This window comes from Passer montanus, unplaced genomic scaffold (assembly GCF_014805655.1).
Source record: "Passer montanus isolate IOZ18808 unplaced genomic scaffold, ASM1480565v1 scaffold138, whole genome shotgun sequence".
Classification (NCBI taxonomy): domain Eukaryota; kingdom Metazoa; phylum Chordata; class Aves; order Passeriformes; family Passeridae; genus Passer; species Passer montanus.
Window position 1 is genome coordinate 121243 of NW_024360719.1, and position 22744 is coordinate 143986.

Below are 22744 nucleotides of genomic sequence, written 5' to 3' on the forward strand. Positions count from 1 at the left end.
GGGGGTTTCATTCTTGGACTTGTCAAAGGAGGTGCTGAGTTGCCCTTCTCTGGGTGCTGCCCTCAAGGGAATCCTTTCACTGCAGCACTCTTGACTGCTCTCACACTGAGTCTCTGGGTAATTTTAGGGGAATGATCCCAGAAGTACAGAATGTATTTTCCCCTACTGGTTTCGGATGGTTTAGCTGGAACAAGCCAGGCTTCATTCATTAGCACTTTGTACGGACATTTGTCAGGCACTTTGTGCAGGATAGAAACATTCAGTTATGTGGCTTTTCAACAATACCTGATGGTGCTGCTTTTGTAGGGTTGTGGTTTGCCTAAAACCCATTGCACTGAAAGAACCACACCCAGTCAGGAACTGCAGCTCCTGTCCTGGAATTCCCATCTGATCAGCTGATTCTTTTCTAAATCACTGCAGCTTACTAACAAGTGCACAGTGAGAGCATTTCCTAGTGAAGTACTAAGCTGGTACCAAAGCTTGTGATTCCAGGAATGCCATTCTACTGCTCTGGCATAACCCTTTAGAATTCCAGCTTAAAAGTAAGGTTTTGTGTGCCAAGTAATTCTCTTCTTGCAGCTTCTTTGTAGGGGGATACCAGCTATTCTTGATACCTTCTGTTAAACTTTCAAAACTTTTTATTCTCCAAGAGTCCAAAAGAACGATTTCTGTGGAAATGGTTCTACACGTTTGAAGCTCAGTCATCTGCAGTTTGTTCTTAATTCTAATTTCACTGTGGACATACATTTTTGCACAGCACAGAAAATGTCACTTTATGGTTTAGTACACTTTATGGTTTATGGTTTAGTGCAGAGACTCTCACAGCCCAAATCATGCCACTGTTACTTGTCAGGACACAGCCCTCTGAACTCCCTTTTGTTCCTAACACCTATTTCTCACAAGCCCACCCAGAGCTGAAGGCAGTCCTGTCCCCTGGTATTACCTTGGGTGAATTCTGTTCCTCCTACACTGCTGGAATCAGGGGATGACAGAATTTCAACCATTAGTTCTTCAAAAAGCAAATCTTTATATTTTAGTTCCTGAGGTTTTTCTAGTCATATCCATGTGTGCTCCTCTGAATTTTTTTTCCAGGATGATAGTCAATTATAAACAATTAATACAAAATTAGTTTCAGCTAATATTTTAATTGTACATAAAAGGAATTTTTCAGGAATTAGAACTGAGCTCTGTATTAGCCACTGTGAAGAAAATTAACTCTGCCCCAGACCAAACCAGCACACATTTCAGTGCTACTGAAAAAGCTACTTGAAGCAGTATTAAAGTGCCTTTCTGGTTAACAAGTATATCACAGAATCCCAGAATTTTTAGGGTTGGAAGGGGCCTCTGGAGGTCACCCAGTCCAAGCCCTGCCCAGGCAGAGTGACCTGGAGCAGGTGACACAGGAGCATGTCCAGGTAGGTTTGGAATGTCCCAGAGAGGGAGACTCCACAGCCTCCCTGGACATCAGCTCCAGGGCTCTGCCCCCTGCAGGAAAACAAGTTCTTCCTCATGTTGGGATGAAATTTTTTGTGTTTTAGTTTATGGAAATTGCTCCTTGTCCTGCTGCTGGGCACCACCCTCTAAAGGTATTTGTAGAAATAGCACTGGAGACTGTGCCTAAACAGAGCAGCAGTGTGCTTTCCTAAATGAATTCAGAGCTGTGTGTGACACAGGCTCTCAGTGCTGGGAGCCCAGCTTCCAGGTGATCCAACACTCCTGAGCTTTCCACACAGCACTCCCACCTGCAGGTTATCCCTGATCCTGCCCCTGCTGCTCACTGGGATTCTTCTCTGAGCAGATTTTTTTTCCTGCTATTAAAATGGTGAAGAATGAGATTTTTTTCTTTTCGTTTTAGAGAGATGAACCAGCCTGCAGAAAAATTCTGTGCAGAATTAAGTGTCAGGAGCAGGGCCAAGGGAAATGGCAGCCACAGCTGGACCTCTTTCTGCTGGTGGCAGTGAACAGTTACAATGCTCAAGGCTTCTCTTGGAAATTGTGGTGGCCACAAAATACTTTGGTAACAAATGGTTATATATTGGTTAGATATAAAACCTATAGCACAGGTTAATGCCTCTACAAAACCAAGTGTTCACAGAGCTGTTTCCCTCTTTAAAGCTCAAGGAATGTTATCAAACTTTCTAAACCTGTTTTCAGCTGAAGTCAGGAGGAAGATTAGCTCAGACACAGCTTCAAAGGAATGCAGAAAGTCAAGGAGAACAGTCCAGTATGGCATTTCTAAACTTCTTCCAGTTTAGAAGGATTTACCTTGTACTGGAAGAGTATTGAAGGAATAGGTCTGTGAAGGGAAAAAAGAGAAGTAGGATGCCCAGCTGAAGAAACATGTATGGCATTAAGAACAGCCAAAAGGAATCTGACCGATTAATTAAATGGATTTAAATTTATAGAAGACTGCCTACCCTCTAAAAAGGTGACCTTTCATCTTTCCTTGTGAAAGGAACCATTAGGAATTTGTGCAACTCCTGCTATTTACTGTCCCAAAGCAGTGATGTGGTTTGGGTATTTTTAGAACTGTTGTGACAAAGCTAATCACCTCCCTGACAACAGGATCAAGGCCACAGGTGAGAGGACAATCCCCCCAGGTAATGACAGATAAAGCACTGCAGACTCAGGTGTGATGGCACAGCACTGCCTGGTCTGTTCTGTCAATGATGACATAAGGCTCCTGGCTGTCAGTCTCTTGGGAATTACAGTGCTCCAGCTTCCCTCCCCTGCCTCCAGCAGCGTCACCTGCAGGCTGCCCCAGGCCCCTCCTGCCCCCGCGTGAGGGCCGCACATCAATGCTCTGGGGGGGGATGTAGGTGAGGTTGGGGGGCTCTCTGACATGTCTGAAGCACTCAGAAGCCACGTGTGCCTTAGCAGGATCCATGAACAGCCTCTTGCAGTCAGAACCAGCAGTGGAATCCTCTGGGTGCCCAGCAGTACAGCACAGACCTGAAGGTGGCTCAGGGTGTGGTGCTGCTCTCTTGTGCAGCTCAGCATCAGTCAGGTATGTATGTTTTATTTGGGGGTGACTGAAATCTCTAATGTGCCTGTCACTTCCTCCTGCATAGGCCATTGCCTCAGGCTGGCCACTTTCCTCTACTGGATACATAAGTTCTTCCTGGGCATCCTTGATTTGTAGTTCTGTGAAGGTCAATGACAGCTCACAAACATCCTCTTCCTTGGGGATGCTGCAGTTTTGGGCAGAGGCAAAGTCCTTGTAGGGCAGAGACTTCAGCTCAGTGGGCTCATCACCAGGAGCTGGGTCTATGCAATTTATGGCATCATTAATTTCTGCTTCAATTGATCCTTCTGGGACTCCTGGAGCTTCAAACTCCAAGGTGGTTTTGCTGTCACAGGAGCTGTCAGCAAACATGGCAAAGGCTGGGGGGCCGCTGGCTCCTGGGGACAGAGGTGCAGGCCCCAGGGCTCGTGCAGCCAAGTCTACAGCCCCTGCCAAGGCACACTCCTCACTCAGCCTGGCTCTGGGCTCCTTTTCCAAAGCCTTGGGAGAGAGACTCTCACTGAAGATGGGTGTTTGTGCGATGACAATGTCACTGTATTTGATCAGGAAGTCCTCGCTGTCTGAGCCCTTGCCTGGGAGATGCACAGTGTCGATGCTTTGCCTCTGGTGCTCCTGGAGGCTGCCAGGGGATGCAGCAGCTGCTGGCTGAGCCACCTCCCCTGCCATCCTCACATTCCCAGCAGCTTCAAAGGATGCAGCACAGGTGGCTGAACGCTTCTGCTGGGGGGCAAGGCACAAAGGTGTCTCACTGCTCCCTTCACTTCCCAGACTTTCAGCGTCTCCTCCCTGGGGTGTCCGATGCTCCTTGTCCTGCTGATGTGTTTGCATTCCCTGCTGCAGGCTCTTCTCCAAACTGCCATGTGTTTCTTCACTTGCCATCTCCAGGATGGCCTCACACTCAATTCTTGCCAGGAATATCTCAAATGCAGTCTGCTTCGTTTCCTCATTGTTTCTCTTTTTGACAAGTGAAAACTCTGTTGCTGTGGTTGCAACATACCCGATTTTCTCCAGGACTGCTTTCACAATGTCCTCTGGTAGCACTGGCTGGATGTAGTAGACAAAATTCCCAGTGAAGGTCTGGAACAGAACACAATATGGAAAAGCTGGTGAACACTGGGGGAAAGGGTGCAGGGAAATGTGAAACAGCTGATTTCCTAAAGACCAAAAATACCTCAAGACCTGCTTACAGCTTTCAAAAAGCTGTGCTCTGCAAGTCTGAGTTTTGAACTGCAGTGAGTGAGGCTTTTCTAACAGCACAGCTCTGGCAGCCTCTCGAGCATTGTGGCTTTGCTACTTTGCACATCAGTTCCAGTGAAGCTGTGCCAGTTTCAACCTGCTGGGGTCTTGGCTAAGAGTACCAGTATTCAAAAAGGAAGAGAGTAAGAAAATCATTTTAGTCAAATTAGAGAAACTCAGAAATAAACCTTCTGTATTCTACTGGGCCTAAGCTTTTGAAACAAACAGAGATTCATAGGATTAATCACTGAGGTCTTTTCCTAAAGAAAGAGACATGATGCACTCACTGTGAACTGGGGACAAGTCTAACATTTTCTTTTTCCATGGTTCAGGCTCCTGCTGTGAACTTTACTACCCTTACATTAATCTGCCATTTTTTAAAAGCAGCTTTCTGAAGAGAGACTATTCTAACAGAAGTATTGTTCAAACACCTCTCTTGCACAAGCTGTCTCCAAAACACCAATAAAATCCTGCTCCTACTGTGCAACAACTTAAAAAACTGTTCAAAGTTTGCTTGGTTTTAGAGCTACCCCAGGCATGAGGCCTAGTTTGTAACATGGAATGTTTTTTGGTTTTGTCTGAAACCCTGTGACAGGAGAGACTGTTCTGAGCTGGGCATGACCAGCTCCTGGCAAGTCAGAACAGAACAGAGGTGGGAATGCAAAGTCAGGGTTTCCAGGAGTGGGGTACCTTGTTTTCAGGCTGCCCAGCTTGGCCAGACCAAGGCTGACCCCTGACATCAATGTCACAAGCAGGAGGTTCAAGAGAACAAAACTGACCCCCAGAATGGCCACAGTATAATTCTCAGATAAATCTGTTAACAGTGCCCTGCACTCCCCACCTTCTGTTCCTTCTGGAGCGGGGGCAGCTGCAGACACTGCAGGGACATCAGAGCAGATGAGAGGCAGGACATGGGAAATACTATCCCATGTATTTCAGTAGCTTTTAATAAAATCTCTACATGCACAAGGTACTGGTTGTTCTCCAACTTGCCTTGCAATAGAATTATTTCAGGCCTGCAAAAGGCTGCCTTACACTTTGGGTTGCCCACAGTGGCCTTCAAAGTTTAATTTTAATGCAGCCTAGGATCCTTATGTTAGGAAAAGCTGAACACACTAAGTGTAGACCAGACTATCTTAGGCTTTGCCCTGTTTTAGGGAGCTGAATGAGAAGAACAGGAATTTACAGCTGTTTGAAAATCCACAGGGGAGACCTAAGTGCAGGAAGAATCAAAGAAATGGCTTTTCCTCACCAGCACCTGTTGCCAAAGCAAGGGCAGTAAGTTTGCATATGGGAGTCTGTTTGAATTTGGGATGCATGAAGATGGCTGTGTCTTCTGGGCAACGAGACGTGCTCAGTGTGCTGGGGAAGTGGGGTAACCGTGACCAGCCTGCTGCAGAACCCAGCCGCATTTCCTCCTTCCAAGGGGCTGTCGCTGCCCCTGCAGCAGCTGCAGGCTCCGAGCCGGATCAGCACCAGAGAGGCCCTGGCTCACCCGGCCTTTGGCAGATGGCCACGGCTAAAAACACCCTGCTCGTAGGCAGGTTCTGCCCACAGCTTAGAGTGGTGAAAGGCAAAGCCCTTCGGAGTAGCTTTTACCTTCCCTGCTGCCTCACCACACCCCCGGAGCTGCTCAGCACTCGGGGCCCGGGCGAGGACAAGGCCTGTGAAGGCCCACGAACTCCTCAGAGCAGTCCTGCCCGAGCTGGACGCGCCCCGACCCCGCTCCCCCTTTCCGGTGCCGCTGCCGAGCCCCGGCCCGGAGAGGCGGCAGTGCCGTACCTTGAGGGAGCGGATCTCCCGGCGCCAGGGGCACAGCAGGAGGTTGACGCAGAGCAGCTCCAGCAGCTCCAGCGCCTTGAGCAGGTCGCGCAGGGCGCGGCCGCCCCGCGCCCGCCGGCAGCGCTCGGCCACGCCGCGCACGTCCAGGGCCCCGCGCCATGGCGCCGGCCCGCCCCGCCGGCCCGCCCCGCCCCGCCATTGGCCGGCAGCGCCCGCGCGCCCGACAGCTATTGGTGCTCCCGCCTGTCAATCAGGGTGGGGGCGGAGCCCCGCGAATCGAAAGTGAAAGGCGGGAGGGCGGTGAGGGCTCGGCCGCGCGCGGGGCGGGCCCGAGGGGCGCTGAGGGGAGCGTGGCCCGGGGAGCGTGGCCCGGGGAGCGTGGCCTGGGGCGTCTCTCGGTACGTCCCGGGATGTCCCAGGGTGTTCTGGGACGTTTGTGGGCTCCCCGCTGCCCTGCGGCAATTCTCACAGCGCCGGGCGGTGTCTCTGTACGTTAACCCGGTTTGCACGAAGCAGGGAGCTCCTGGTGATCCTCCAAAAGCTCCCTGGTCATCAAAAGTTTACACTGTTTGCACATTTTAACAGAAGTATCAGCAATCATGGTCACAAATGGTATCACTTCTGTGTTTGATTAGTCCTCAGACCCCTCTCTGAACCTCTCTGGCTGGGAGCGGTTTGTCCTGCTGTGGGGTGACGAGTGCCCTGCCATGGGTTAAATGGGATCTGTGCCTGCTGTGGGGTGACAAGTGCCCTGCCATGGGTTAAACGGAGGTTGGCTCCAGCAGCTGGAAAACACACCTGTGATCCAGGTGCTTTTCCAACCTTGATTTTTGGAATCTGAGTTTTCAAATCACCACCTGTGGCCACCATGATGATGTTGTTCTCCTGTGTGACTTCACAAGTTGATAAATATTCTCTCATATGATGATTATTATTTTATTTCACACAAGTCTATGGCCATAATTTCACGTAGAAATTATTTCTGTAGGGTAAGAAAGGGAATAATTTGTCAGACTACCAAGACCACTTAGATCAGTTGGATGTGGTTTCTATTCAGGAAATATCTTTACTCACCTTGCTGTGCTAAAAAAATGAGCTGTTTTAGTATTTCTGTGGTGATTGGCCTATTATTCCTATTTTGCCATTTTCATATTTTCCCTTGGTGATATGTTGCCATTTTCAGTGTCCTGGTTTCAGTAATTTGACTTTGCCCTTCTTGAGCTTGGACACTGACTTGTCCCCCAGAGCAGGAGGGACCTGACTGCTGCAGTGCTTGTTCCTCTGACACAGGTAAAATCCAAATGTAAGTCACTGAAGCACAAAGTTGCTTCCTCAGCAGTTGCTCGGTTGTGAGTGGCCCCAGAGATGTGAAATAAAAAGCAAGAAAGCCAAACCAAATATGTGTGTGTTCTTTACTAAAAGTTCTGTATAAGATCAGTATATTAAAACTTGAAGCAGAAGAGATGACTACAAAAATACAGGGTTGTTATCATGTAGCAAGAAATAGCATGTCCACTTTTCTTTCTGATTTTACCCATGTAATAAAGCAAAGGCCTGTGTTAAGCCTGGGTTTTAGCACTGGTATTGGAATTATGCAAGGGTTTAGGATAATATCTGATAGCAGGAGATGAATTTCTCAAGAGCAACATCACTCTGCCAACTTTGCTGAGATTTATCCAAGATCTGCAATATTTTCAAGAAATGAAAGCATGTCCTTACTCATCATTACAAGGAATTTCAACACCTGCAGTGGTAGCATCAGAAGCTGTTGGAGCAGCTTCAAAGCCGCAAAAGTCTCTCTATAGTGTTTTACAGCTAGTTTTTTTTTTTCTTTCTAGTGCTATCTGTCTGGATTATAAGCTTCCCCCCAATCCAGCTTTGTTGGATTTCATTCAGTTGAAAAGATTAACAAGAGCAGAAAATGCTAAACCACTCCTGAAAGTGATGGTGGTACGATATCACAGAAGGAAGCACACTCTGCCTTCAATTCACAGTTTGTTTTTAATTATATATGTTTGTAATGAATCACATAACCCAGGTATTCAGTGGTAACTCAGAAAAATGCTACAGTTGGATGTGGATGTTTTGGGTGGCTCCCATAGCCGTGTGGCAGTGCAGCTGGGGTTGTTTGGATTATTCTGTGCTAACAGGATGACAGGATTTTATGGAGTGGTCCACGCCACCAGAGGGAGCAGGCAGATGTGTGTAAGAAATGCTGCCAAACCCAGAGCACAGTGCCAGGGACACTTCAGTGTTACTGAAGGAAGAAAGAAAGACTTGGATTAGTTTCCTACAATTTTACAATGCATTGCTAGCATGAGGTAATATGTAAATCTCCCGTTCTCATCAGAAGTCTACTTAAAGTCAGCTTGTTTTGTAAATCACAAATACAGACTTGGTGGAAGGGCAGGAAATCCCTGTTAAAAAGGTGAAAAGCCAAACCAAAGGGTTTCCCACTGTGCAGAGAAACTGAGCATCAGTAACGGGGCAGGGACTTGTCTGCCTCGTGTGAAAAGCCCTCTGTGCCTGTCTGCAGAGGAGCCTGCAGCTTGGTCATGTTACCTGGACGAACCTCACTTTCAGGGGAAAAAACCCCCTTTCCCTTCTGCTGTGGGTTCAGCAGATTCCCCATCCCTCCCCAGGAGCAGCCTGGGGGAAGCAGCTCCCGGAGCCCGGCCCTGTTGCAGGAGCAGCTGTGCAGAGCTGCAGGCAGACCCAGCCCTGAGAGCCAACCCCACTCTGCACAAACCACCCCGTGCTTCCCTCTCTGCTGACCGCCCTGCCCCTAAACCTGACTGGGGCACTGCGTGCACCTCTGCCCCCTCTGAGGTGGGGTACAGCGTTGTTTCCCTCATTGCAGGGTGCTCTGCATTCCACCAAACTGTTGAAATGAATGCTTTATGGAGAGGATCAGTTCTCTGTGTTAAAAACACAAATGTGAAATAGAGCCTTACCTTCTAGAAATGCTTGCCAGCAGTTCTGCACTGCAAAATGGTGAGGTTTTGTGCTTTTGGGTATAGTATACTGAGAATATTGAAAATCTTGCTGAACTGCAAAAGAATTGTCTCATTTTAGCAAAATACATATTTACTGTCATCTGCTTAGCAAAAAATGCATGCTTACCTTACATCTCATCATGTGCATATGACTCAGTAATGGTATAATTTATATAGCAGTAAGAACCATATAATTGCTTCCTCATCTAAGTATTAATTATAATTGTGTCAATCTTTGGAGTGTTGAATGATGATTACAGTTGAAAATTATTCAGTATTTACAGAAAATCCAAGTGCAATTTTAATAATTTGGATGCTGCTTCCTTTTAAACACCATTATATATTTGCTATACTCAGCGTTACATATCCTTTAGTGGTGATAGAAAATGAAGTCCATTTTCTCTGTGTAAAAAACTTTTTTTTTTTAGTGAAAATGCCAGTAAGAAATTTCCTGGAAATGAGCCTGTGATAACTCTGCTCCCCTGCCACGGCTCCTTGGCTCCTGTCCCTGGTCCCAGATGGAGCCCAGGCTTGTGGGTGCCCCAAGGGCTGGCTGGAGCTCCATCCCTGCTGTTGATGTGCTGGCAGTCAGTTCTGCTTCCTGCCAGCACCCCGACTCACCCTGGGGTTTTCCATTAGATACAGAACTTAAAAATTGCTTTAAAATGCAGAGTGCGTTTCCTGCAGCAACACATTTCAAAACAGCAAAGCAAAGAAGTTTTCCAGGGGAAAGTCCCACGGAAAGCACAGGGTTGAGCTCTCCTTGCTCTCTTGTGGGTTGTGTGTCCTAGGCCAGACACACAGAAGCTTTCAGATGAGGAATGGGACTATTTCAGATGAGGAATGGGACCATTTCAGATGAGGAATGGGACTATTTCAGATGAGGATTGGGACTTTCCAGGCAGAAGTGAACAACAGGATCCCAACTCTGTTTCGTTTCAGGCAATAGACAGAAACTTCCTTGGCTGTCTGCTGTTGGATGTCAGGACTGGCCTCTAGTCTGCATCTTGCAGCATTTTTTTTTTTGCTGGGCCATACAAAAGAAGTGTGGGAAGCAGATCTTCCTGTCCCACACTGTGTCCTCCCCAGCCGGGGTGAGCAGAGCGAAGTTCAGGGATGTGTTGTGTTTCAAATACAGATCCAGCCCTGGGAGCTGTGCCCAGCAGGTGCCGGGGCTTGGCCAGCGGCTCCCGGGAGGGGAAAAGGAGCAAGAGGTGCCCATGAGGGGCTGGGTGCCCGCTGCCCTGCCCGCCTCTCGGCCAGTGCCCGTTCTGGGAGCCCCTCGGTGCCGCACTCGGTCTCCTCTGGCCGGGCTGGTGCAGGGGGGCTCCGGCGAGTGCAGCCTGGGGACAAGGTGCAGCCCTGGCCCTGCTGTGCCTGAGCTGAGCTCCCAGCCCTGGCACACCGGCTGGGGACCCACGGAGTGCCAGCCCAGTGTCCCGGGCTCACTCGCTGGGTTCCTTTTCCTGGTCCCTTCTCTAAGGCTGGGAGCGCCCTGAGACCCCTGAGGCTCTGTCACTGTGCCCAGCCCAGCGTCTCTGGCCGCTCCCGCAGCTCCCACAGGTCACTGTGGCCTCACGGGAACACCCGCGCTCCTGATGGAGAAAGATACTGGAATTTCCTGTGCCTGGAAATGCAGCCGTGAGTGGGAGCCGGCCTGCAGCATCCTCTGGGACTGCTGTGCCTCCCCTTGGCTCCAGCAAGCTCCAGCCTGCGCCGCTGGGCTGCAGCTCCCGCCGGTGAAGCCGCTGCGCTGTGCGGACCCGCTGCCCCTCCAGCTCTGGGGATGCTGGCTTTGGAGGAGGACTTGCAACAGGCTTTGCTATGGCCTGGAAAGCCTGGCACCAAAGGAATAATGTGAATATTAAAATATGATTATTTTTTCTTTGGTTCTACATGGTACTGATAATAATATTAATTTTTTTTAGGCAGTGCTTTGCCTACTGAAACACACAGACAAAGAGTTATTTAAAAATGCTTTGTTATCAATACACTGAATGAGCTGTACTAGTGACACCTACAATGTCAACAAAAGGCTCTTCTTTTTCCTTCTGTTCTAAAACATGCAAAGTATCATCAAATCAACAAGTAGGCTTGACTGGATAACATTTATCTTCATTATGAGTGGCTAATTTCAATGGGTTCTGCAATGCTTCAGAAAGGTCAGATGCACTGCTTGTCTCTGCAGCTCCTTTATGGTGTGTGATGCCATGGAACACTTTGAAGCACAAACAGGGAAATTTACGTAAACTTGCAAAATTCACTGTAAAAAGAAAAAAATCCCATTGTATCCCTGTTTAAAGATATAAAATTGGTAAAACTTCCAGAGGTTTTATTCTCCTATTGGTGTGAGTTCTTCAGCAGAATGGAAGGGAAGGGCCGCTTCCGTTGCGGGGCGCCCCGCGGCAGGGGCCGCGCTCCGGGGCCGCGCTCCGGGGCCGCGCTCCGGGGCCGCGCTCCGAGAGGTTTTATTCTCCTATTGGTGTGAGTTCTTCAGCAGAATGGAAGGGAAGGGCCGCTTCCGTTGCGGGGCGCCCCGCGGCAGGGGCCGCGCTCCGGGGCCGCGCGCGCTCCCGCGCGGGGCCGGGCCCGGGCCGCTGCCGCTCCCGCGGTCTCCCCGCAGCGTGTGCGGCCCGCCCGGCGCTGCCGGCGGCTGCTGCCTCCTCCGGGCTGGGACACGTGTTTCTGGGTGTTCCGTTTCTTTGGCAAGGGTCCGTAAGGGAATATGGGGGGGGATCGTCTGTGGGAATATATATTTGTGTTGCTCCTGGCCCCACACATTCGTCATAGCTGAAAGAAAAAAAGAAACATTCATTAAATTCCTAGAAAAAAATGCCACAGTACATTACTTCAGCAGAACAGAGGCAAGTAAAGTGAGAAGCAAACAAGTGTCTGGTGTTCTGTTGCTCAGCCCACATCCTTGCAGGCTGCAGCTCAGCCCTGGTGGGAGGTGAGCGCTGCCAGGGCTGAGCCGCATAACCTGGGGCTGGTCACTCCGGGAGCGGGCACAGTGCCCGCTGTGTGCCTCCCAAAGGGCAGCAACAGGGCAGGTGCGCTGGGGCTTCCATGGGCAGCTGCCAGGCTCCGTGGTTCTGCCTGTGCCACCGGGCTCAGCCAGGGAAATGTTCCCTCCTCGCTCGGCTCTGTGCTCCCTGGCTGCAGGCAAGAGCCCTAAAGAGTCACAGCATCATGATCTTAAGTGTTAGACCTGCCTTGTGGCTGCTGTTTAACCATTCCAGCATCATTTTAACTCCAATCCTGTAGAAGGAAATGTTTCCCATTAAAAAAAACCCCAAAACAAAAAACAACAAAACAAACAAAACAAAAACAAAACAAAACAAAACAAAAAAAAAAAACCAAAAAACCCCCAAACCAACAAACAAAAAATACACAAAACCCCCACAAACAAACAAACAAACAAAAAAAAACCACCAAAAAAACCCCCCAAACCCCTTTCTCTACTGAGTTAACCTGAAAAAAATTTCTGCTGGAGCCAGACAAATTAAGAACCTATTTCCTCAGCCACACTAATTGCAGAGCAATTAAGATCTGGGATATTTCCTGAAAATTGGGATATTGAGCATGTGTCTTCTCAGCAGACTGCAGGCACACACTGTGCCCCTGTACCTGTCTTACTGCCAGGCTACACCAAGCTCCCAAAGCCCAGTCTGGGTGATGGAAATGGTTCTTGGGGAAGGGAGAGGTAAGAAAGTGAAATCAGAGTGCTACATAACTAAATTCAAATATCCATGGGTATTTTTATTTTTACCTTCATTTCCTCTTACTTTTATATTTGTCAGGACAATGGCTTTAAATTCAGACTAGAAAATTTCAATTTCCCCATCAGAAAATAATATTTAGGAGCCCAAGTCTGTTCTCAAAACCCTGAATAGGGCTGCTAGATATTTCAGAAAAGTCCCAACATGTTAGGAAGTAGAACTGTTTTGGTTTTTTTTTACAACATGTGGAAAAGATGTTACTCCAGCCTCTACTGAACACACTGAAGCTTTCAGACATACTTGGTAGTCTTTCAAAAGCTCTTAGACCTCCATCAGAGACTTAGGACATGCTGTCCTCACTCTCCTTGAGCTCCATGAGGGTAAAGAAACAGCCACTTCTTGCAGGATTCCTGTGAGCTGCATCTTTACTCTAATTTACATTTTGCTGACCCAAAGCTCGGTGAATTTATTTGAAATCTCTCCTCAGGTTTGGACTGACTTAATCAGGCTAACAGGGAACACTTACTGGGCCTGTTAGCACAAGGGAAAAGTTTCCATTCAGAAAAGCCCACAGCAATGGGAGTTTCAAGGAGGAAAATTTGGAATCCTTCTGCCAAGGAACAAAAGGGAAGAAGCTTCTCTGTCTCCTGCTTCTGGGAAATCTGCCACTGACCTAAAGGAGAAGTGGGCACAGGGGAACTGTTTCTTGCTGCTGTTACCTGATCATCTGCAGATGATTCCTCTGCCTTGGGTTTAATTTAATGCATTTCCTGGACCACAGCTCAGCTTTGTAGAACTGAACTGCTGGCTGGGATAAACAGGGAAAAGATCCCTTAGGAAGGAGACTTTGAAGGGTTAAGTAAATGGTGGGAGTTATGGTAGTCAGGAGTTGGCATTTTAATGTTTAGTTCCAAATATCAATATATTTGTGTTGGGGCATTTTATCCTTCATACATAGGATAAAAATAATTATCTCGTTTTCTCCAAAAGCAAGTAATGTTTTCCCCCCTCATTTTTGGCAATTAAGATCACATTTTAAAAATTGAGTGAGGTAGTAAAAAACACATGCCAGACTTTCAATTAAACAGCTTTTTGGCAGCTTCACAGCTGTGCCTACAGATTGTTGTGGCCATGGCGAGAATTACAAATAATTCAAATAGTTGTAGGTTTTGGTGGTTTTTTTTAAATAACTTTTTGTGTTTCATTATCAGTTTATGATCTTGATGTTCATTTCCTGTGTTCTTTTCTATGCATGGGATCTTTGCTTGTAGAGCTCCTGCTCTGTTTCTGCAGATAAGGTTCCTTGCACTCTCTGGTGAGGGCAGAATGGACATGAATTAAGGTCATTAAAGAGACTTTAACTTCGTGTTTTTTTCTTTGTTTCCAAGTGTTTTGTGTGTTTTTTAAAATGTATTTTGGTTGGGTTTTTTATGTTTGGAGTTTTTGTTTTTCTTTGTTTGTTTGTTTTGTAGTGCGATTTTTCCCCCCTCTGTTAACAGCTTTAGTACTTTGGTTGTGCTTTCTGACTGCTGTTATAGAGGCATTCCTGTAGGATAAATAATGCATTATCAACTCTACAAGCATGAATTTTATTTTACAGTCTCTCCTTCAAGGAGACTTTAATATGTAAACTTATATGGCTTTACAAGATCTTTTTAATTAGAGAAGCTAAGCAAGTATTATAAGAAATAGTACTGAGTTGAACAGGCATCCACTCTGTGGTGGCTGGAAAACCATTCCTCAAAAGATTTGAAGGATTACTTAGAAAAAATTTCAATAGCAATAATTTCTTGCAGGTGATTAGCAAGTATTGATGTGAGTGATGCTGGATGAAAACCTTACTGTCATTTTAAAATACAGCCAAACCTTGATCCCCAGTCTGGAGCTAAACAGGCAAAAATCTTTGGGGGGGAGGTTGGGAGGTTTGTTCTGTTTTGGTTTTTACCTGGTATTTTATGTGTGAGTTTTTTCTGGGCCAGATTTCTCCTGGTTTGACTGCCTCAGTCAGAAGCTCCCAGTTCAGCTGGGGAGCACCAGGAACACCAGGGAAGTGGAAATGGGAGAGACAGAGGAAGAGGGGAAGTCTGACACTGCAGCTCACAAATCATCAAACTGCAACCTCAGGAACTGCTAAGGGAGTGATACCCACAAAGGGGTGTGCAATATGTGTGTGTACATACACGTGTGTGTATATAGGTATATTTATCTATTTCTATATATATATTTACATATATATATGTTTTGCAACTGAAAATGCAGGACCATGAAATGGAAAAACAAAAATACTTGTTCATCTTTTACAAAACCCACCACAACAGTTATATTTTATCTGTCATGTTCACTTCTGTGAAGATATTGTAAAAAGTAGCTCAGGCTTGACGTTCACTACAGCAGTCACAGGAAAATCCTTTTAAACAGGAAAGCAAATGCTTTTGGAAAGTGTTGTGTTACCATAACATAAATAATGGAGCACAGGAATTCATTACACTGCATCATGTGGATACCAGCCCTGAAAAAATTCTTGGCTGCAGTACTTGTAGTGAATCCACTTTAATCCACTGCTTTCTAAAACTTGTATTACCTGGAGGCGCAGGAACAGCGGCAGTGATGAGAAGGAAGGGGTTACTGACCATGACATGTGCTGCTGTCTGCATGGCTTTGGGCCTTGTTTTGTTATAACACCTGCACTGCTGTGTTTAGACGCACTACTGAGTTTTTAAGGGATAATTTCCCTGAGAAAAGCAAGGGAGGTTGATTTGTCTGTGAGGTAAATGGGATCTGCAGAGGGGAATGGTGCTCAAAAATGACAGCAGCTCTCCAAGATGACCTTGCTGACTCAGAGTGTGGCAGGAGGGGCAGTAACTTTGGGAATTTGTTGGGTCTCGTTGCAGTAAGTATTAGGATGGGTTTATTGCCAGGGAAACTCCAAAGAGCTTCTTTAACTGGCTGTCATTCATAAATCAGGAGCCCCTCTCTGGGGCAGGAAGAAGGTTCTGCTGACTTTTTAAGATGCAAACAACACGAAGTGAAAAAAGGCAGAGCTGGGAATGAAGAATTCTTTGTGCAGTAGATGTCTTGTGGTTCACTTTGTTCATTTGTTGTATGTTCTAACTCTGCTACAATTGCTCCTGTTGCACTGTTTCCATTTTGTGTTCATTTGAAAATGGCAAACAGAGCCCCTGAATCTGGAACATCTGTGTGCTGGCAGGCTGGAACTGTGATGAAACAGCACAAAGGATGTTTCCATGATGATGTTACCTAACAGAAGAGCTGAAATTAGAACATTTGTGATGTAACTCTCTGCAAGAGGGTTCAGGTGAAAAAAATAATGATGAGTTTGATGCCCATGTAGGCAGTTGAGCTGATGATGCTGAACTCTGCCTTCTGTGATGGCACAATTAGCTCACAGCCAGGCTGGCAGGAGAGCAGCCTGGAAATCTGTCCATGTGTTCCTTGAGGTGTGTTTTCCTAGAATACATATTTTCTTTGGTGATTTATTATTACCATGGGGAAATATATCAGTTTTGACAGAACTGCTTCTGTAATGACATTGTCATTATGAGCTAGGTTTATTTTTGATCCTGACACTTTCCATTTGAGATTCTAATTATATACATATTTATTTACATATTTATTTTAATGTTTTTAAATAACAAAAAATGTAACCCAAGATATTGTTCAAGTAAACATCTAGGACTTAATTAACTTAACTATTGAAGAGACAGGAAAGGTGGAATTTAGGTTTTTTTCTGTCTTTTTTTCTGTCCATAGTTATTTCTGGAATTTCCAGTTCCTCAGAACTATACTAGGAATGTTTGTGTTAATGAGCACTAAAAGGTTGCATCTCTGTTCTGCACTCTGTGTCAAGATAATCTTGAGGAAGTTATGACTTTGATGGATAAATATTCCAGAGCAAAAATGAAATTAAGTGCAAACTGTTTTCATGAAAACATATAGCAGATAATATTTGGAACCAATATAATGCAGTTTCATCATAATTGTGCAGCTTTAAACAATTGAAATAAATTTTTAAATAAAACAAGTCATTCTAGGATGAAGGTTTCATATGATACAATTCATCCTGGCATTAATTTTATACATAGTAAGAACTACTTGATCATCAGTGGTGTTTGGTCCCTGGATTTCTGTAACCATTACACAGTAAAGGATGCTGGGCACTGACTGAGTAACAAGAGTCAGTTAAATAAAAATTTGGTGCTTCCCAAGCCATGGAGTTAATCCACAAACACGATTCTGAACACCTCCAATTCTTGCATGTCACCAGAACCTGCTGATGTTTGAGGAAGTTTTCCATTTGACAAATTTTAGGATCATATTCCAAGAAAGGGCTTTGCTGTACTTATTGCAGGAATGAATTCTGAGCAGGTGCAGGAAATACTGGCTGCAATATGCAGCTGGGAAATCAGAGAAAAATACTCTTTGTTCTTAAAGTACAGTCATCAAATATTTGGAGCTTTAACTTGTGGTTGCTCTGCATAGCACTGTAGATTTCTTGTTAGAAATCCTTGGTGCTTCCCTTCCATCAGGTGTTGCTGCTGTCACTGCTGCAGGGTGTTTTTTATGCAGCAATAATTTGCACCTGCAGAGTGGATCTGGGGCAGGTATAAAGAGAGCTGGTCAGAAGGTGCCCACAGGTATTTTTATTGACAGAAAATCAATGGAATTTTGTGCCCCAGCCTCCCAACACACAGGCTGAGGTGTGAGAGTGTTTTTGACTACAAAGAAAAGAAAAAAGAGAAAGGTGTGGATAATTAAGAGGAATGGAAACGCCACAGAAAGAAATGCTCACAAATTGGCTGTAAACAAAGTTAAGCTTGAAATAAGAAGTTTTCCAAAATAATTAGGAATTTACTTGTTTCTGTCCCTGATGCTGATGAGGAATAGCACTGGGATGTGAAGGGAGGGGCTTCAGAGTGTTTGGTATTTGGAGTTAAAGGAATTGAGAGTTTTAGCTCATGTCATGATACCTAATGGAATTATAAACCTGTCATATTTCCAGTGACATTTTTTACCTTACTAACTGAAAATCTCAGTGGGGGTGTTGATGTAAGAGCTGAACTTAACCCCTAATGTCCATCTCATGCTTTGCCACCTGTCAGTGTAATGTGGCAAAAGCTCCTCACCTGGTTTGCTCTCAGGAAAACAGCCTTGGCAAAGGAATACAGCACAGTATAGCAAGATTTTATGTCCATTCTCTGCAAGCCTAATTCTGCCTTTCAAGAAAATGCAGGAGGCTGGCTTAGCTAACTTGCATCCTCAGAAGTGGGGGATGGAAAAGTATGTCTTAAAAAAGGAAGTCCCTTAAGTAGGCTTTTAAAAATATATATTTAAAGGGAAATTAGTGTCTGACTTTAAGACAGGAGCATTTCCTTTTGTCATTTTAGAATAATTTTTAAATTGATTTGCCCATTTAAACAATGCAGGCTGAACATGGTTATTGAGAATACTGGGATTTATCAAGCCTAAATAAGACAATTTTCTCTAGAACAGATCCTATGTAGATTAGGGAGGGTGACCAGCTGAGGAAGAGTGAGCCCACAAACAAACCCTCACACAATGTGATTTAATATGAATGCTGGGATAGAGAGGGCTGAATGGTTTTTTACTCCATGTGCCCTGTGGGGAACACTCAGTGTGAAGTTTGGAGAGGACTTCTGTGGCTCCCAATAAAACCATTCCTGGAGGTAAATCCCTGCATCCTCCTGAGCAGTCATTCCTCTGGGATGTCCTGTCAGACACTCAGCAGTCTCAGGCAATCATCTTGGTTGCCTAAAGCTCTGTACATACCATTAATATCCAGTCACTAAGGAGTGCAAAAGCACTTATGCAGTGGGGTGAGATGCATTTTCCCTGGCCACAAGGTGAGAAGTTGATAAAAGTCCTTTCCTGCTGTGAAATCTCCTCATTGCTTGGATTTTACTGACTCCCCTAAAGAAAGTGTAATAGTTTTTAATTTACTTGGACTTTAGTTGGTACTGTAATTCAATCCACTTCAAACATGTGAACTCAACTTATTTTTAACCAGCTTTCTTACTACATATTGGTAAGCAGATAACGAGTAATGCTCACTAGAAATGTGTGTTACAAAGAACTCAGCACAGTAAACGTGAGCTCATGGTTTCTGTCTATAAAGGTTTCATCTCCAACAGTGTGATTTTACTCCCCCCAGCACAGTGACTGTTGAACAAAATGGCAGATATTGGATTTACAGGCTTTCCAGTGTTTCTTTCTAAGCCATGTTGACCATGATGATAGGTAAGATGTGGCAGGGAGATTGTCTTCTGTCCTGGCTGGATGTGTTCAGTGGGAGGGATTAGAATTCTGTGGTTTAGAATTGTTGGGAGATCACTTGGATCATCTTTCTCACACTGAATTTCTTAGAAACAAAGGCTTTGCCGTGTCTGGTGGCACAGACTATGAAACATTAACTTCCAGCCCTGCCCTGCTGCCAGTATCTGTACATATCAGAAATATGCTCTGAAATACAAACCCCTCATATTCTGAAACTGTTTGGTTCATATCCCCTGTATTTTGTTTTTGTATTTCCCATCTATGCCTCATGTAAAATCAATGTGACAGATGCTAGCACAGATCTGAGATTCATTAAAAAGCCATTAACTGTCCTAAAGGGATGTTTATAGATAGCAGCACTGTATATTTTGGGCTGTCAAAACAAATTGACCAAATGGCTTCTCTATAACCACCCTGCAACTACAGCAGGCTAATGACAAAATTCCATGCCTGGCATCCCTCTTAATCTAATGCAAGGAAGGGGTTAGTGGAAGTGTCTGTGGGGATAATCAGATTGAGCCACAAATGAAACTTGTGATTCAGAGATCAGAGCAAATACTAATATCCCAAGGCATTTTTCATAGATTAATTTACCAATAACATTTCTTCTATAAATAGTGTTTTATATAAACAGTTATTGGACTTCCAGCTGGAGAGTTGGGAGTGGGGAGGCCTGAACAGGGAGCTCAGCCACAGACATGGGGACTGCCTCTGTGTTTCATCAGTCTTCCCCTTAAATCCCTTCTCCACTCATTTTCTGGTTTAAAGCTCAGCTATGAAATATAACTAACCACCCTTTGGCCAAATGAAGGTGTTGTGCTTTCGTGGTTTAAACCTCAGCTATGAAATATATGAAATATAACTAACCACCCTTTGGCCAAATGAAGGTGTTGTGCTTTCTCCTGAAACCATTTCAGTGTGTGCTCTGACAGGAATGGTGTGAGGAGCTGCACACTCCTGTCTGGGTGCTGGAATGCAGGTGGCCTTGCAGCACCAGGTGGATAAAGGAAATTATCCTGGCAGCACTCACTGCTTTCAACTCATTGAACTCTCTCACTTCAAAGATTTGTAAGAGTTATTTACCAGTGCAGTTGCTTTCCTTGCTGCTCTTCATTTCTGTTCTGCTGATGCCACAGCTGCAGTACATTTTGGCCTTGCTAGTTTAGCTTTAAATTACATCTTGCCCTCCAGGAATTAGGAGGAGGAATTACATTCATTTAGGCAGTGCTATGTTTCAGTAAACCTACTCTTCAAAATATTATCATATGCAATGAGATTGATCCCAGGGAGTTAAATGCACAAGGTCAGGCATGTCTTGTTTCTGCTTCCAGGCCATGTCTGACAGTCAGCTTTCAAATAATTTCCATGCTCTACTAATTAAAAACAGACACTGCAGTGTTATGCCATGCAGGAGAATATAAAGGGAGATGTACAGGAGTTTTTCAGGCTTTACATAATGCAGTAATTCAGACAGTACCTCTCACCCAGTGCTTTTCTGAACAGTTACAATGGTCTGGAGAATGCATTAATAGCAAGTTTGAAAGTCTCCATGTAGCCATCTGCTTTCCCTAAGTTCCCCAAATTGTGTTGCTAAGATATAAAATTTACTAAGATTTTGATGATTTGCCAAAGCTACTTTTTCTAAAATATTTAACTGCAGTGGCGGTATGAAAATAGCCAAACCATTCACAATAATCTCTACCTGGGACCTGTGATGCAGGGCTGTAATTACTGGGATGAGCAGTGTTTTCCAGTGTGGGCAGAGTGGATCCTCAGGGACACAGTCCACTCAGCCCAGCAGGGAAGCTGGAGGAGGCAGTGGCTGGACACCTTTACGTGTCCCAGAATATTCTGAGAACAGGTGGGACACAAGATAATTCACCCTTGCCAGGCTGGTTACAGAGCCACTGCAGAATGTACTGCAAGCTGTGGATAATCTGTGCTGTCCTGTGTCACTCATATCTCCTTTAAGCACAACTCCATAGAAGTGGAAAAACCTTCTCTGTGCCTGTTTCCAGCTGCAAATGGAAGCATCCTTTGCTATAATCTCTGATGATCTGTCTGCTAAAGAACTATAGTGTCAGTTTGTTCTCAGGAATCTGGCCAGCTGCCCACTCAGAGTCTTGCTTGGGCGTCAGCTGGCTGCCTTTTATTAGGAAAGACTCGTGGGTGTGGGCCCAAAATCCAGTCTAAATTCCTAAGTGGATTTATATGAAATTATACACATTTAGATGCCAGGCTCAGAGTAATTTTTCACATGTGAGCTTTCTGGTAAAATATTTACACAATCCCTAAAAGCCCATTAGTTATATAGGATGATATGTTACCTATATGTGTATATATATAGGTAATACATAACTGCTGCTTGTAGAACATGCACAGAATAAACAAAGCAAAGATCCATGTATGGTGTGCTCATAGTGCTGAGCTGCTCTATACCACAGTCAGAAAAGGGCTGGTCTTATAGTGCTTTAACTCAAAAAGAGTCTGCTTAAAAGGAAGAAAAAAAAAGAAAAAGAAAGGGGGGCATGGCTGTCCAACCTGTGTTTGCTGTTTGTAAGACACAGCACTACAGAAAGCTTGAAGTTCTGCTTAAAATTATTCCTGTTGGTTCATTGGAAGGAGTCTGAACTGAATCCCTTCATTTCTGGACCTCAGGGGGGCTGAGGCACATGAAGGAGATGCCCATGGCCCAAAGTGCAGCTCCTGTGGCTCACGAGGCTGTTCTTGTACCCTGTGAATGTGGGCACACAATTTAGGAGCTGCTGAATGATTTCTACAATTCTGTTTTTCTGTTTCCTCTGATCTGAACACTCTCAAGATCAGTAATAAATGTAACTTGGAAGTTCTTGGGAAAAGTATGTATTTTTGACTTTGAAACTTTGACTTGTAAATGCATTTCTTTCAAAGAAAGATGATTTTAAGTAATTCTACTTGTGTGTCTCATTAGGATGTTATCACTATGATAAATTTTAATGTGAATATCACTGAATGAAAATTCCTGTCCACATCTTCATTTAGTAAAACTGTATTCTGCTAAGGAAAACCTGAACTTACACTCAAACGAAACAAGGTCTGTCTGTATTCAGAGTTTGTGTGAGCTGAATTTCTGCAGTGGGCTTTGCCAGTGCAGGACTGTAACCCTGAGAATGTCAGGCAAGTGCTTACCGTGGAGGTGGATCAGGATACATGATGGTCACCTGAGAAAGTATATCCAGGTAGGAGTCAAGGTCACAGGCTGGGGGGAGCTCCTCGCTGCAGGTGGATCGCAGCTCTGCAGAGGAGCCGCCGTGGGAGAAACCATCTGGGGCTGCAAAACAAGAATTTACATTGGCTGCTCTTCCTCTGTCACTCGTTTATAACACTGCCACAAATCAGAAAACAAACCCTTCCTGAGGCAGAGGAGTTGTGGGTATTTTGGAACAATCAGTTCTCACGGGATATTCTTATTTCTTTAAGAGTGAATGAAGCCCACCTGTAGGTGAACGGTGGTGTTTCAGGCACAGGGACTGGGCCTTTAGTGCTGCCCCACAACGCAGTTGGAAGTTCCAAAGCTTTTCTTGGGCCTCAGAGGCTGAAAAGGAGTGTGGGTTCTACCCTGTGCAGCTTCAGGTTTTTGTGGGGTAACTGCAATTCCAGCAATTGCATCCCTGGGAAGTTTGTCCATTCTGGGA

At 45.3% G+C, this 22744-nt stretch overlaps 2 protein-coding genes across 2 annotated transcripts in view; both read right to left on the reverse strand.

Annotated features, from left to right (window-relative positions):
• Positions 1-1007: 1007 nt before the first annotated feature.
• Positions 1008-9181, reverse strand: LOC120497794. Its single transcript, XM_039699709.1, has 3 exons — positions 9167-9181; positions 6044-6286; positions 1008-4102 (listed from the first exon to the last, which is right to left on the reverse strand). Exons 1-3 carry the CDS (start codon positions 9179-9181, stop codon positions 2627-2629), a joined length of 1734 nt encoding a protein of 577 aa, XP_039555643.1. The 3' UTR covers positions 1008-2626.
• A 2326-nt stretch (positions 9182-11507) lies between these two features.
• Positions 11508-22744, reverse strand: part of LOC120497795 (protein BEAN1-like) — a 52056-nt gene continuing 40819 nt past the window's right edge. Inside the window, exons 4-5 of the mRNA XM_039699711.1 lie at positions 22239-22380; positions 11508-11829 (exon numbers count right to left, since the gene is read on the reverse strand). Coding sequence (XP_039555645.1) covers positions 11508-11829; positions 22239-22380 — 464 coding nt within the window. The remainder of the gene's footprint in view (positions 11830-22238; positions 22381-22744) is intronic.

Excerpts from the sequence above, each read along its gene's own strand:
- LOC120497794 (XM_039699709.1), bottom strand. Across the intron at positions 4,103-6,043 it reads GGGAGATCCGCTCCCTCAAG|ACCTTCACTGGGAATTTTGT; the intron begins GTACGGCACTGC and ends GTTCTGTTCCAG.